The sequence below is a fragment of the Oryza sativa genome, chromosome 3 (genome assembly GCF_034140825.1).
Source record: "Oryza sativa Japonica Group chromosome 3, ASM3414082v1".
In the NCBI taxonomy this organism is placed as follows: Eukaryota; Viridiplantae; Streptophyta; class Magnoliopsida; order Poales; family Poaceae; genus Oryza; species Oryza sativa.
In genome coordinates this window covers 3,477,315-3,492,031 of record NC_089037.1, presented here as the reverse complement: position 1 = coordinate 3,492,031, position 14,717 = coordinate 3,477,315, and the positions used below count along the sequence as shown (strand labels likewise).

Genomic DNA, 14,717 nt, shown 5'->3' with positions numbered 1-14,717 from the left:
TCAACATCGGCAAAATTTTCCGTTATCATAATAAACTCGTTGATACTTCAGAACAAAAACAAGTTTGGTTCAAGAACCAGAACAGATGGCTCCAGAAAGGGGCAAAATATCATTGGCGCAAACAGATGATCAGTCGAAGATAACTTGGTTAGTTAAAGGGACACCATGTTCCAACAAATAGTGCAAAAGTTAGGGTAAAATACGATGTTTCTAGGCGAGACCACTACTGCACATTTACTAATAGCTTCCAAAACATCTTTCCAACAAATAGCTTTCCCTGGTGGCCAGCCTCCAACTATCACTCGTCACATGAAATCAGTGTGACGGTCTGGCAAAAGAAGAATCTATATGAATGATTTAATGGCAAAAAAGGGCCCCCATATACCATTCAAGATGGGATTAAGCCTGAACTGTGCTTCGCTCCGACACTGCCTCAAGCATAGAAAGGAGGTTGGAAACCACATTGCAAGTAGGAACATGCACAAGGCGGTCACTGAAACTATTAACTGCTGTCTTAGACAGCACTGAAACTTCAGAACAGAATGAACTTGCTTCAATCAACTCGCTCCACGGCGTATCGTCCTCATTGATATTGGATTCTCTCAAGAGTTGTAATACTTTATCCAGGTGAGCAACATTCCGACCTGCCCCACAGCCAGTGGCAGTTGCAGCACCCACTGCATTTGCTAGTGTCAGTGTGCTAACTGCTGGCAAGTTGTGGAGGAACCCAAAAGCTATAGCAGCAGTAAAGCTATCTCCACATCCAACGGTGTCCACAACGTCAATCTAATGAAAGTACAGCACAGTGAATATTGACAAATGCAGTAATTACACAAAGATCCTTTATCAGCAGAATAAACATACCTTAAATGAAGGTGCACTGGAGACAGCACTCTTCGTAACCATGATTGATCCCTTTGAGCCCATTTTTATGACAACCCACTTTGTGCGAATCCCCCTCTTCAGCAACTCTTGCCCTGCCTGGATTGGGTTTCTGATGTTCGTCAGGGACTCAGCCTGTCAAACCAATAAACAGATTTATGAGTGAAATGAAGCAAGAATACAACACTAAATACACCACATTGGGTTCACTGTTCTCTAAACAGGCCAGATTCAGCAAACAGGTTTTTTTTACAAAAGCATATTAGTGTTAGGCTGTACCCTTTAATCTTATTTTGGCATAAATGGTTTATGGTTGAATTGTTAAGTTTGGAGAAAAGGCAAAGCTGCAGATGTGAAGTCAAGATCAGCCAGCTCAAATATCATTATAAAAAAACATGCCATTTATGGTTCGCTTGGCTTTTACTAATTACAATTGAAGCTCACAAAGCAAAAATAAAACTGTAAGGCATCTAACCTCGTCTGATGTTAAAAGCAGAACATCACTGAGCCTCAGAGAATGCTCAAGTGCCCTCTGTTCATCAAGGGTACCATGTAAGAGAGATTTTCCTCGAGGACCAGGATCAAAAAATACTGCTGTTCCCGCATCAATTGCGCAATCAATAGCGGACGAGATCACATCAGGGAAAAGTTCATCAAAAGCATAGCCATTACAGAACAATATTTTGGAGTGATGAATAGCTGTCTTGGTTTCAGCTGGGAGTTTACGTATCCAACTGAAAGCTGGCTCATCACTAAAGTCTGCTCGGCTGGCGTAGATGAAAATTGCAATGCAAAGCACAACAAGAATATTAGCTCATGAGAATTTGAAGCTGAAGTTGACAATATTCATGATGAAAATAATAAGAGCAGTAAGGCATGCATGAGAACATGAAGTTCTAACCTGCAAAATCCATGTCTCTGAAATGGGTCTACAAGAACCCAGCAAAGAAGGGTCTCATAGGCATTTCGGCATGCACCAGAATCAGAGTTATCAAGCATCCCAACAACACTAATGCCCTCCTCCTCAAGCACATCAAGAAGAAACTTCCCATAAATTTCCTCTCCTACATGCCCCAGTGTGGAACAGCGAAGCCCAAGCCTAGCTGCAGCAAAGGCCAAGTTGCAGTTTCCACCAGCCTCCCAAAATTTCTGTTCCAAGTGACGAAAGATAAAATGTTCAGAATAGCTAATAACCACTGATTGATTGATCATAATGTTGTTCAATTTATAACTGGGTTTCTTTTCTGGGTTCTCCATCTTCCCAAGCAGATAAAGTGCAGCAGAATAAGTAATACTAAATAACTAAATTGTCATAAAAACATTCTCATTTTCAACACAAACAGAACAAATGCAAACATTCATGAGATGTGTACATCTAAAACCTTCCGTTACTCATCGAAAGCCTCCACATTTCTTCCAATCCCCAAATTTATCAGTAGATACAATTACGATACGCTCGCTTGAATCCTTCCTATCACAACACAAGCATTTTGAACCAAACCAAAGTGACTAGAGCTATAAATCTCCCAAAATAAATCCGGCTTTGCGGCATCTAATGCTGAATTCACCTGATGAATAACCGAGCCCCTAGATTTCCAATCCCAACAGGCGAAAGCTCTCGGCCCCTTACCTGGTCAGGCGGCGACGCGGCGAGGCGCTCCATGTAAGCCTCCCGCTCCTCGCGCGGCGCCGGCGGGAGCTGGGGCACGCTGAGCACGACGTCGACGCAGAGGTTCCCGAGCGTGGCGAGGTCCGTCTCCTTCCCCTCCTCCCCTCCCCCCTCCGCCGGCGGCCACCGCCTCCTCGCCTCGTTGACAGCCACCGCCACGGCCCGCGGCCGCGCCGCCCCCTCGAGCCTCCGTCGCGGAGGCGGCGGGCGGTGGAGCACGCGGGGCCGCGGCGCGCGCCGCCGAGGCAGCGGCAGCGGCAGCACGTGCCGCGGGTTTAGGGTTTGGAGCGCCATGGGAGAGCGAGCGAGAGAGAATGGATGGATCGCGAATTCGAGATGGGTTTGCATAATAATATAATTTTATCATTATTTCTCGGAATAGATTCGATTAGAGAAGAAAAAGGAGGGTTTATTATTATTTTATTCCACGAGATTTGGAATATGTTGGGAACTTTTTGAAGTTTGTGGTTAGGATTTGGAAGTATTTTGCTACAAGTCGTCAAAAGTAAAACTGTGCTCTTGCTAAAAGCAGTGACCGAAAGAAGGGAGGAATCGCACTCAAACTCAAGGTCTCAATGACAGGTTCAAATCCTCCTTTTTGTGAGAGAATGGATGGCATCTGATCTGACTCCACGGTGCAAATCAGACGATTTGGTGGTGGGGAAGCATCAAAGAAGGCCCATGGGCCATCATGGCCTTCCACAACAAGGAAAAAGTACACCGAAGGTCCCTCAACTTGTCATCGAGATACAAAATCATCCTTGAACCACGAAAACGGATACAACGCATCCTCCAACTTACAAAACCAGTGCAAACTAGGTCCCTCGACGGTTTTGACCGACGTGGCAGCTGACTCGGCGTGGGACCCACGTGGGCCCCACACGTCAATCTGTCCACGTCATCACCCATCTCTTTTCCTTCTTCTCTTCGTTCCTTCTCTCTTCTCTCCCTGCGACGATGCGGGGCGCGGCCTTGCGGCGGCGTTGCTCTGCGGTGGCCGGCGGGGGATAGGTGGCGCCATCGACGCTGTCTTTCCCCGTTCCCCTTTTTTTCTCTTTTATTTTTGGCTTGTTTCTCTCCCCGATGCCGCCGCTTTCCATGGTAGCTGGCATGGAGGTTCGCGCTGGCGCGGCCGAGCTCATGGCGCGGCGGCTGGATGTGGCCGAATGCGACCGGAGGCTAGGACGACACCGCTCGCAGCCGTCAAGCCCCCACACCGTCAAGCGGCTCGTTGGGGATGTCCCTCGCGGATGAGCAAGGGCAAGAAGGACAACGGCGGCTGGGGCGGCGGCGACAGTGCGTTGGCCGACCAACTCCCTCCTCGCTGCCTCGTCGACTGGGGGGACTTCGACAGTGCACGCCGCGTCGTGGACGCCGTGCTCGCCGCTGTAGACCCTTTGGGTGAGCAGACAAGGAAGTCCATGGCGGCGCCCGACCGCGATGTGCTCCTCTACATGAGTCGCGGGGGAGCCCGGTGCGGCATGGCGCCATCCACGGTGGAGACGTCCGCGACGCGAAGACGGCCTCGGACGCAACGACCGCTGACGTCGCACGCCTCTTCGCCCTCTACCCGCCGGCGCTTACCTATGGCATCCACACCAACCTCCTCCTCCGCCTCCCCTTCTCCCGCGTCGCCGCCGCCGACCTCATCCTCTCCCGCCTCGCGCCCACCAGCTAGCTGCCCAGACTGGACAGAGAGGACGAAGGGAGAGAAATGGGAAGGAGAGATGATGTGGACAAACTGACATGTGGGGCCCACGTGGGTCCCACGCTGAGTCAGCTGCCACGTAGACCAAAACCGGAGTCAAAACCGCCAAAGGATTTCAGGTGACCGGTTTTGTATAGTTAAGGGACCTCGCATATCTAGTTTTGTGGTTCGAGGATGTTTTTGTATCCGATGACAAGTTGAGAGACCTTCGGTGTACTTTTTCCCCACAACAACGGGGAAGCCTCCGGGACACGCGGCCCAGCCACCGAAAGGCATCAGCACACAAGCCCAATTACCTCCTGGGCTTTGCCCAGCAACGCCGGAGTCACACGCAGAATTCGATCAAATCGACCAGTCCACGCGACCAAATCGATGGGCAGAACGAGACCGACCAAATTCGCAAACACCAGCGTCACGTCATGCGCTCGTGTGAGAACAGATACGACTCATTGTTATTGCACAAGTATACACGATAACGGTTTCAGAGTACTAGTAAATTGGTCGAACTGTCGAAGTAGTCGCAGCCGTTACGATCGAGGAATGAATTCATGTGGTCGATTTGATCGAAACGAACGAACGAACGTATAGGTACGTATATCAATTCAAGATTTCAAGGCCGCACGGTCGGAGTCAAGATCGAGTTGCTACATGGACTAATCAGAGTTTCACACACACGATGGACGCAGTCAGTAAGCTCATATAGTGATATATAGGCCGCATGACTGGCAATGTCTGTACTTACACTGCTACTGCACCTAACTAATTAATTATAATCATTCAACCTTAATTAGGATGCATGGATCGACCGAGCTGAAAACCGCGTAGTACTAGTACGTAGGAGTACGTACTTAACGCTGAACCGGAAAAAAAAAACCCCACGAATTAGTTAATCGTAGTAAACACTAACGAATAGACAATAGACCCGGTCCTTAATAATTTGCTTTTCTGATTTCTACTCCATACATACGCAGTTGAACGTACGTGTTGGCCAACGTGAGTATATACAACGAGTTGGTATAAAAGGAAGCCCTTCATGTCCCATCACCCCCAACACAAACCAATATCCTTCCTTTAATTAAGATCATTCCACGTACTTAATTAATTGTCTGCTGCATTCAGCTCACGTACGTACTCATCGATCGAGCTTAAATTAGCTAGCTAGCTAGCTAAAGTTGAAGAGCTAGAGATCTCTCACATACATGGCGTCGGCGAAGTTGGTCATGGCGTTGGTGGCGGCGGCCGTGCTGATGCAGTGCTGCGGCGTGCTCCTCGCGGCGAGGCCGTTGGAAGGGGACGTCGCCGGAGGCGGCGGGTGGCGGCCAATGCAGACCGCCGGCGGCGGCGGCGGAAAGATGCCGGTCATGCAGATCCTACAAGCTGTCCCAATACAGCCGGGGAACGGGTGCAAGCAAGCCCCCAGCCCTCCCGGCGCACCATGCTTCGGCAGCCGCCGGTAGCTTAATTAATTAACTAATTACTGCTTATATAATATTCCATCCGTTTCAAAATATTTGACACCGTTGACTTTTTAGCACATGTTTGACCGTTCATCTTATCAAAAAAAATTTTCTGAAATATCTAAAACTACATGTGTACATGAAAGTATATTTAACAATGAATCAAATGATATGAAAAGAGTAAATAATTATTTAAATTTTTTAAATAAGACGAATGGTTAAACACGTACTAAAAAGTCAATGGTGTCAAATATTTTGAAACGGAGGGAGTAGTATTAATCAATCTCCTTTCTCGCGAACACGGTCGTCCTTGATCAAGCTGGGTTCCGATCGAGACCGGTTTTACTTAATTGCGTAGATGTTGGCATGCGTGTGTGTCTGGAGATTGTACTTCGATTTATTCGTTATTATTTTGGTTTGGTCGTTTTCATGATCTGCAGTTAGGATGATCGAGCTTCTAATATTAATTCCGTGCAAAATTGGAGTGCCGGAAGATGAATGTATAGCTGATCAAAGTTAGCTAGAAGTAGTCTATAATCAGTGCATGTCGTAATGCATGGGGTATTGTAAGTTGTAATGTTGTAAGCAAGTGAAAATTGTTTAATTAATTAGCTACTAGGCTGTTCTGGCCTGTGCAATATGGTCCCAAAAATATGGTTTATCCCTGTCGCAGTGCCGCTGCAGGTAAAATAAAGAGAAAAATCCAAGAAATATCATTACAAGTACCTAAATTCAAGAAATACCATTGGCGAATGCAAGTTTTCTAAAATACCATCATACAAACGATTTTGTTCAAAAAATGTCATCACAGTTATGGTCCGTTCATCCTACGCCGTTAAATACACCGTTCATGCATCCTATAGAACTTAACGGAAGGTTGCTAACGTAACCCTAATGGCGATTGCGTTTCTGGGACAGCCGTTAAATACACCGTTCATGCATCCTATAGAACTTAACGGAAGGTTGCTAACGTAACCCTAATGGCGATGGCGTTTCTGGGACAAAATCACTTGTACGATAACATTTCATGTAACTTGTATTCGTCGATGGCATTTTTTGGATTTGAGTGTTTGTCAATGTCATTTCTTGAATTTTCTCTAAAATAATTGACATAAGTTCCATTTGACTAAAATTTAAAAATCGTATTGCGGTTTCTGTGTTGCTGTATGCCTTTATCCATTGTTTGTGTCATATATATAAAAACAAAAACGCGCGCGTCTATGTTCTCATTTTTTTTAAAAAAAAATCTACTTCCTGATAATATGCAATCTATACACCAAACATCTTTCACACCATTTTGTTTGTACTGGCCTATATTTGTTATACAACAGTGCGTAGGCTAATCATAGTTAGGTTCTTTGTGTGATACATATCCACCCGAATTCAGGTCCCCGACGATGTGCTCGTTGACAGTGAGACATCTCAAGATATGTTGACTAGTCTTTAGAAGATGTTTATAGGAGATGCATGAGCGTGCACGCGCGGGTATATGAGAATCTACTACATTTAGTCTGTGTTCGTTAGCTAAGGTTGTGAATCTTTCCTCCTAATACGTGAAACGGAGAGGCACATGATTAATTAAGTATTAGTCTTAAAAATTGAAATGAATTAATATAATTTTTCAAAATAACTTTTTATAGATTTTTTTTAAAAAAGACACACCGTTTAACAATTTAGGAAGCGTACGAGTAGAAAATGAGTGAATGAAACTTGGGAAAGTGTTAAAAAAACACAGCCTTAAGAAAAAAAAATGTTACTGTGCAAAACTGGAGCTCAAAAAAGAATAAGAAAACATCGAGGGCCCCTTACGCTGAAAATGGAAAGATCGAGGTTTTCAGCGGTGAGCTAAACATATTATTGCACAAGTGTGCCTTGCCAGTTTCAGAGGGAACTACTAGTAAATTGGTCAAGTCCCAGCCGTTTGCGAATCGAGGAATTCATCGGCCGATCGATCGAAACGAATGTGTCAATTCAAGATTTCAAGGCTAGCTAGCTGCACGGTCGACTGTCGGAGTCAAGATCGAGTTGCACATACATGGACTAATCAGATAGTCATACGCACGCAGTCAGTAAAGCTTGGTCATTATTATTGTTGACACATATGAGTATGAACATATATACGAGGTTTAATTTCTACATGGCACATGTATATATGCGGCTTTCATATATACATCCATCTGTACAATGAGGATATGCATGGACCGCGCTGAAAATCGCATACTAATTAGCTATTAGTCATGAGCTCTTTTCTCATCTTTAATAAGGTACTATGAGGTGTAATGAGGTACCAGGTACTATAAGGTAACAATCAAATCTAGCCATTGATTTTGCAGGGGTACGATCGGAAAGAAATTGGTAAGAGACTAATTGGGCCTTCCGGTCGGCGCCGCCCAAGCAGCCAATAGCGAGGCAATCTGACAAGGGCGACTCATCCGCAAAATTCGATTTCTCTCCGCCAGTTCCGCCGCCGTCGCCCATGCGTGGTGGGAAGTAATTCCTGCGCCCTCCCCCGCCGGCAGAGCAGCGGTGGAGGCCGCCGCTGGTAGAGCTACGGTGGAGGCCGCCGCCGACCACACCCGCCCAATAGCCGCCGGCAGAGCAGCGCAGGAGGCCGCCTGCTTCCATAGCCGCCCACCGCCGCAGGCAGAGCAGCGCAGGAGGCCGCCGCCGAGCACCGGCGACCACCGCAGACGACCGCCGCCCACCGCCCCAGGCAGAGAAGCGCAATCCCCTACCGCTGCCCACCGCCGTCCACCACCGCCTTTCTTCGATCCGTCGCCACGCCCTCGCCTGTGTCGCCGTAAGTCCCTGACCCGACTCGCATTATAGCATTTAGCCCGCACCAGTCGTATATCGATGAGAAGATTTTTTTAGTTTTGTTTTAGCAATTAGGCCGATACAGTATGAACGTGCATAATTATTTTTATTCTTGATATGTGTTTGACAGGTTGTTCTTGATATAAAAAATGATTGGTGATGGTTCAAGATTTGAGGATCAGGATGAGTATTGTAAGTTTATGGCTATGAAATTCAGTAGTGAGGATGAAGGTTTTGCTTTCTATAACCAGTATGCGAAAGAGAAAGGTTTTAGTGTAAGGAAGGATTATAGTAGGCGTGATCGTTTTAGTGGATTGATATTTCATAAGCGCTTCACATGCTCAAGGGAAGGATTTAGGAAGGAGGTGTATATGGATTATTCTGGCAGAACTAGGGAACCCAGAGCACTAACTCATTGTGGATGCAATGCTCATTTTGAGATTAAACTCGATGAGATAAAAGGCCATTGGTATGTAACAAGGTTTGTGGCAGATCATAATCATCCTTTGTGTAAAGCTGATGAAGTGGCATTTCTCCGTTCACATCGTAGAATTACTCCAGCACAACAGGCAAAATTGGTGGAATTGAGAGATTTAGGTTTACATCAGCACCAAGTGATGGATGTAATAGAGAGAGACCATGGTGGTTTTGAAGGTGCAGGATTTGTTACAAGGGATTTGTACAATTTTTTTGTGAAAATGAAGAAGAAACGGATTGATGGTGGAGATGCTGACCGTGTTATTAAGTACATGCAAGCTCGTCAGAAAGATGATATGGATTTCTATTATGAGTATGAGACCGACGAAGCAGGATGCTTGAAGAGGTTATTTTGGGCAGATCCACAATCAAGAATAGATTATGATGCATTTGGTGATGTTGTCGTGTTTGACAGCACCTATCGAGTGAACAAATACAATCTCCCTTTCATTCCTTTTGTTGGGGTGAACCACCATGGGTCGACTGTGATTTTTGGTTGTGCTGTAGTTTCCGATGAGAGGGTTGGTACTTATGAATGGGTACTTAAGCAGTTTTTAAGTTGCATGTGTCAGAAACATCCCAAGTCTGTTATCACAGATGGAGACAATGCAATGCGTAGAGCTATCTTACTTGTGTTTCCAAATTCTGACCATCGGTTGTGCACATGGCATATTGAGCAGAATATGGCACGTAACCTTAGTCCAACTATGCTTTCAGATTTTAGGGTCCTTGTGCATGCTCCACTTGAAGAAGATGAGTTTGAGAGAAAATGGGTTGAGTTCAAGGTTAAGCATAAAGTATCAGATGAGAACAGGTGGTTGAATAGGATGTATAATCTAAGGAAAAAGTGGGCAGCAGCATACACTAAAGGGAGGGTTTTTCTTGGCATGAAGAGCAATCAAAGAAGTGAAAGTCTTAACTCAAAACTGCATAGGTTGTTGGACAGAAAAATGAGCCTTGTCATTTTGATTGAGCACTATGAACATTGCTTGTCACGTATGCGTCATCAAGAGGCAGAGTTGGATGCAAAAGCATCTCAGTCAGTACCATTTACAAGCAATGACTCTACTCTAATAGAGAAGGATGCAGCTCGTGTTTTTACACCTAAAATTTTCAAGAAGGTTAAGGTGGAGTTATACATGGGCATGAATTGGGAGGTAATAGATACTATAGAGGAGGACAATTGTGTCAGGTATGTATTGCAAATGATTGGCAAGGATGGTGTTGTCATTTTGACCGGCATGTTTGAGGAAGCATTGTTGGTTAGCATCTGCTGCCCTTGTAGAAAAATGGAGTGCGAATACATTCCATGCAATCATTTATTTGCAGTTCTGAAATTATTTAAAGTTAGACACCATTCCGACCTTCTGCATAGCACGTAGATGGACTATGAAAGCAAAGAATGCATTTCCTTCTGATAGGTATGGTTCAATTTACACTTGGTCAGACCAAATGGAACGCTATCGGCTGTTGCGTTGTTTGGGTAGTGAAGCTTTTTTCAAATCATCCATGACAGAAGAGAGCACGGTGAAAGTAATGAAGATGTTAGAGAATCTAATGCTTGAAGAGGATAGTAGTGAAAATTATGAAAATTTTGACATTGAGTTTGGTTATGTGGTTGGGCAAAGTAGCCGGAATGATATTGAAAGTGGTGACATGGTGCTTGATCCGACACAAATTGTCCCTAAAGGAGCTCCGACAAAGAGAATGAGGGGTTTCTTGGAGAAACGTAAGAGAAGATGTGGTTTTTGCCGCATCCCAGGGCACAGTATTCGATCGTGCCCTATATACCTAAGGCAAGTTTTACCAAGTAATCTTTTTTTTTTTGTTCTGTGGTGTACTTTACAAATATATATGAGGTTTTTTTTATTTTTTTTACAGGAAAGTGAACGAAGATGTGTGATTTTGCTGTCCCAGAGGGTGGAGTACAGGATGGCTGTGGTGAACATGGATGTTTGTATGGTCCAACATGAAGTATATTGATGTTGTGTGCGTACAGTTTATATTGTTTGAACATGTTCCAAAATTGTAATGGACCTGAAGTACTTTTTTATATTTGGGTTGGATGATTAGCATCTTAATATGTTTTGCAATTGAGTCAAACTGCTGATGATGTTACTCAGTACTTGGAAAGGTTGCATGTTGGCTTCAAGTCGAGTGGATGCTGATATTGATAGCATCATGTCTCCAGGTTTAGTGGATGTGCTACTGTTACTCAGTACTTTGGATAATTGTAGTGCATACCGAAGAAGTGTCGCAATTGAGTAATCTGAAGAATAACATCGAAGCATCCAGTGACTGACACAACAACACATAGATAGTTCCTCCATCTTGACAAGCATCCATTAACAGATAGTTGACCCACATAATCAAGTCTTAACTAGCACATAATAAGATTGTACTGGAAAGGTCAACCACATAATAAGGTCTTAACTAGCTTTACATCATACGAATTTGGATGGCATTACATATTGCCAGACAAAATGGTGATTTTCATCCACCACACTACTTGAGAACATGAACCTTCAGAACAAGAACGTCGTCAACCTCCTTGAAATGGAAAAGACAAACATCACCCTCATCGAATGCTTTTGCATCAATCAGTTGGTTCCATCCAGTGGTCAGCATTGCCCTACTGTCCTTGGACCTCTTCAGCCTCATTTGATATGACTGTGTTGTTCCAGCCATAGACACCATCAGATCATCAATTGGACTCCCAATGTACTTGTTTATGTACCGCTCGCTAAACTGGACTGCAAAGGTCTGCAAGAAAAGTTGATTAGCCATAGTACAAACTACATGAAGCAACAAAGTCATTTTACATACCATTTTCGCATTGGTCATAAGGGTTCTCTTGACAGCGGCAAATTTACTGCGGCAACGTGAGCAATTTGAAGATGCATACTTTTTGTTAATGTGACATCATTTCCATACCAGCAGTACTTGTCGAATCCAGAGAAAGTACGAGGTCCATATTGTCCTGTTTTTTAGAGTTCACATACACAAGTTCATATGACTTTTGTAATCATTGAAAGCTAAAACTGAAATTAATGAGAATTAATAAACACCTGTTGTAATAGTTGAACGGCGCACGCTTTGATAAATCTTGTTTATCTCAATTTGTACTTGTTCTGCTCGTGTTTAATCCAAACTTGTTAGTAGGTGTAATGCTACGAAAAAAGGATAAAATCGGAAGATAGGCATCACCATCGTCACTATCTGATGAAATGTCAATGACCTCATTTCCGTCCCCCATTGCTACTTGTGTTTCACTCTAAGTGACAAGATAGGCATCACGATACGCATCAAAAATGGAATATAATGGGAGGAAGCAGAACCTGATATATGGTGTCGTCTCCGAAATCGGCTCTTACCACAGCTCACCTCGGCGACTCTAGTCGGCACACTGCACTGCTCGGAGCTGGCCGTCCCACCGCGAGCTCGCCTGCAGCCGTGCAACCGGCCGCAGCGCCTGCAGTGCCGAGGACAGCCTGGCCGCCTCCAGTGCCAAAGGAAGAAGAAAGAGCAGAAGAAGAAGAAGAAAGAGGAAGCAGTAGGAGGAGAATGGTTGAAGAAATAAGGGGACGAACTGAGTTGGCTGCTCACCTTCCATGGTTAATGCACAGGGGAGTGGGTGGATGGATAAGTATTAGTAATTGTTTGGTGGACTGTGTAAGTGCGTATTGGTAACCGTGTGCGCATGCAGGAATTAAGTACTGCTGTCTCAATTTAGTAACGTGACACAAATCTTGTACATCTGGGCATGTTATACACACTTTTGTACATCTCGACACGTATAGTAACGCGTAACTTTCGTGTACCAGTACTGAACAGTTGATTTTATAGTCCGATGACAAGTAATAGACTTAGGAAAACACCTGCAGAGTCTCTATGTGTTGCGCATAGGACACCCGGCATGGTCCGAACCACCGCTCCTAGTCTCGACGTCTCTAGTTAATTATAATTTCATTTTATATGATTTTTTTGTCAATTCCGTTAATTATAATTTCATTTTTTTATAATGCCAGGTCGGATAGTAGTAAATTCTTGTATTGATGGTTGGACTAGCGAACCAACCAACTACCTCATTTAGTACTCGTCCATATATGCTGCTTCGGTTGTAGCTAGTTGCTGGTCACACTAGTGCATCCATCAACCTCATCCTCACTCCACAGATAACAGCCATGGTAACAAGCAAGAAGGTACAGAACAACGAAGCTGCAATGGCGGACGGCGCTGTTAAGTTTAATGAAAATACAAGTACCTTTCAACGATTTTTCAATTTTTTTTTCTTCACCGATCTCGTGTTTGTAGGAATATCGCCATGGTCTGTGCATGGATGTCCCGATGTACATTGAAGATTCGGAGTATTGTGGAGAGGAGCTTGGCACCAGACTAACTTGCAGGCATGGCCTCACGCCGAAACGGAGGACAGCTTGGGAAGGACCTGACACAGGAAGAAGGTTCTTAGGTTGTCCGCTGGAGGTGAGCTCAAAAGTCCTTGAAAACAAAAGAAAATTCATTCGGTTGGTTTTTACGAACTGTTATTCGTTTCAGGAAGAGGATCAGTGCGATAAATTTTTTTGGGTCGACGAACCATGGCACCCAAGAGTTCAGAAGACACTTGAGCAGATGTGGCATGCAGTGGAACGTGCTACCAAGCTAACCGGTTCGAAACAATATGACTGGTGTTGTTTCGTTCGGAATACAAAGGCCGAGGAAGAAAAAATGAAGTTAGAGTTAGATACGGCTGACCATATCTCTGAACTAGAATTGGCGTATAAAAAAAATTAATGAAAAAGAAAAAAGAGCTCGACGATACTCGTGCGTGGTTAATGGGATCGTTTGTAGTAATTGTCATTATGTTAGTGAAAATTAGTGATCTCATGTACAACAAGTGATTACATTGGATGTAATATTTTCTTTAAACTTCCAACTTTTCCATCAAAATTATCCTACACACCCTAATGTTAATTTTTCGACGGAACTGCATTCATACTTAAACCGTGTAAATGCATAGTTTTGTTGACTGCTTTCATACTTGACTGCAGTGCCGTTCTTGACTGCTTTATTATACCGAGTGGAATGCACGCATGTATATCAGTTTTATGTGTGGTGTACCGAGGAGGCCATGCAACAAAAGCAGCCCATATTCGCTTTGGAAACAGAATAGACTATAATGGCATTGATTGCTACACGGCTGCATGCACCTGACACAGTGGATTGACGTATAATATATGCCGATGCACAGTGAGATGTGTACATTTAAAAATCAAACGACACAAAACCTGTACTTAAGTTCAATACAAGATTATTCCGGTGTCATTAACTCGTTTTTTTGCTACACACATATAAGTAGAGAGTTTCAGTTCAAATTTCCTACGCACATATCTGTTCTAAACATTTCTATGGCAGACAACAACACTTCCACTGCTCGTCGCCGCAACCCTGGCAAAAGAGGGCGTCATGGTAGGAAACTACCTATTCTCTCCGTGGTATGTATGTTATTTTAAAATTTATTTGCTTCTTCTCAACATACTTTTTGCTCTTCACTTCTTGTACGGTGATTTACTTGCATGCACTTTTCTCATTCTTAGAAACCAAGGGAACTGACCATTGCTAGCTCCCCACATAAATTTGTAACAATGGTGAGAAGTTTGAATCCACTCCAGACAGCGGCCATGGAAAAAATTGGATTTGGAGGCTT

At 44.2% G+C, this 14,717-nt stretch overlaps 3 protein-coding genes and 1 long non-coding RNA gene across 4 annotated transcripts; 2 read left to right on the top strand and 2 right to left on the bottom strand.

The window, feature by feature from the left end:
- Positions 1–126: 126 nt before the first annotated feature.
- Positions 127–2,878, bottom strand: LOC4331726 (probable fructokinase-4). Its single transcript, XM_015775789.3, has 5 exons — positions 2,513–2,878; positions 1,784–2,031; positions 1,358–1,649; positions 865–1,017; positions 127–786 (listed from the first exon to the last, which is right to left on the bottom strand). Exons 1-5 carry the CDS (start codon positions 2,843–2,845, stop codon positions 400–402), a joined length of 1,413 nt encoding a protein of 470 aa, XP_015631275.3. The 5' UTR covers positions 2,846–2,878; the 3' UTR covers positions 127–399.
- A 5,307-nt stretch (positions 2,879–8,185) lies between these two features.
- On the top strand, positions 8,186–11,162 carry LOC4331725 (protein FAR1-RELATED SEQUENCE 5). The gene is made up of 3 exons (XM_015777484.3): positions 8,186–8,516; positions 8,664–10,806; positions 10,892–11,162. Exon 2 carries the CDS (start codon positions 8,683–8,685, stop codon positions 10,390–10,392), a length of 1,710 nt encoding a protein of 569 aa, XP_015632970.1. The 5' UTR covers positions 8,186–8,516; positions 8,664–8,682; the 3' UTR covers positions 10,393–10,806; positions 10,892–11,162.
- Positions 11,163–11,843: 681 nt separating this feature from the next.
- LOC4331724 (uncharacterized) lies at positions 11,844–12,557 on the bottom strand. The gene is made up of 4 exons (XR_010740118.1): positions 12,385–12,557; positions 12,218–12,284; positions 12,079–12,141; positions 11,844–11,990 (listed from the first exon to the last, which is right to left on the bottom strand). It is a non-coding gene; the product is annotated as an uncharacterized lncRNA (long non-coding RNA).
- A 586-nt stretch (positions 12,558–13,143) lies between these two features.
- LOC4331723 (uncharacterized) lies at positions 13,144–14,052 on the top strand. The gene is made up of 3 exons (XM_015774512.3): positions 13,144–13,254; positions 13,325–13,495; positions 13,568–14,052. Exons 1-3 carry the CDS (start codon positions 13,195–13,197, stop codon positions 13,802–13,804), a joined length of 468 nt encoding a protein of 155 aa, XP_015629998.1. The 5' UTR covers positions 13,144–13,194; the 3' UTR covers positions 13,805–14,052.
- The last annotated feature ends 665 nt before the right edge of the window (positions 14,053–14,717 follow it).

Bases quoted from the DNA above. Each gene is read 5' to 3' on its own strand.
- LOC4331726 (XM_015775789.3), bottom strand. From the start codon at position 2,845: ATGGCGCTCCAAACCCTAAACCCGCGGCACGTGCTGCCGCTGCCGCTG. The intron at 2,032-2,512 runs GTAAGGGGCCGA...CACTTGGAACAG, and splicing joins CCGCGTCGCCGCCTGACCAG to AAATTTTGGGAGGCTGGTGG. The intron at 1,650-1,783 runs GTTAGAACTTCA...CATCTACGCCAG, and splicing joins CAGAGACATGGATTTTGCAG to CCGAGCAGACTTTAGTGATG.
- LOC4331725 (XM_015777484.3), top strand. From the start codon at position 8,683: ATGATTGGTGATGGTTCAAGATTTGAGGATCAGGATGAGTATTGTAAG.
- LOC4331723 (XM_015774512.3), top strand. From the start codon at position 13,195: ATGGTAACAAGCAAGAAGGTACAGAACAACGAAGCTGCAATGGCGGAC. The intron at 13,255-13,324 runs TTTAATGAAAAT...TCGTGTTTGTAG, and splicing joins TGGCGGACGGCGCTGTTAAG to GAATATCGCCATGGTCTGTG. The intron at 13,496-13,567 runs GTGAGCTCAAAA...TATTCGTTTCAG, and splicing joins TCTTAGGTTGTCCGCTGGAG to GAAGAGGATCAGTGCGATAA.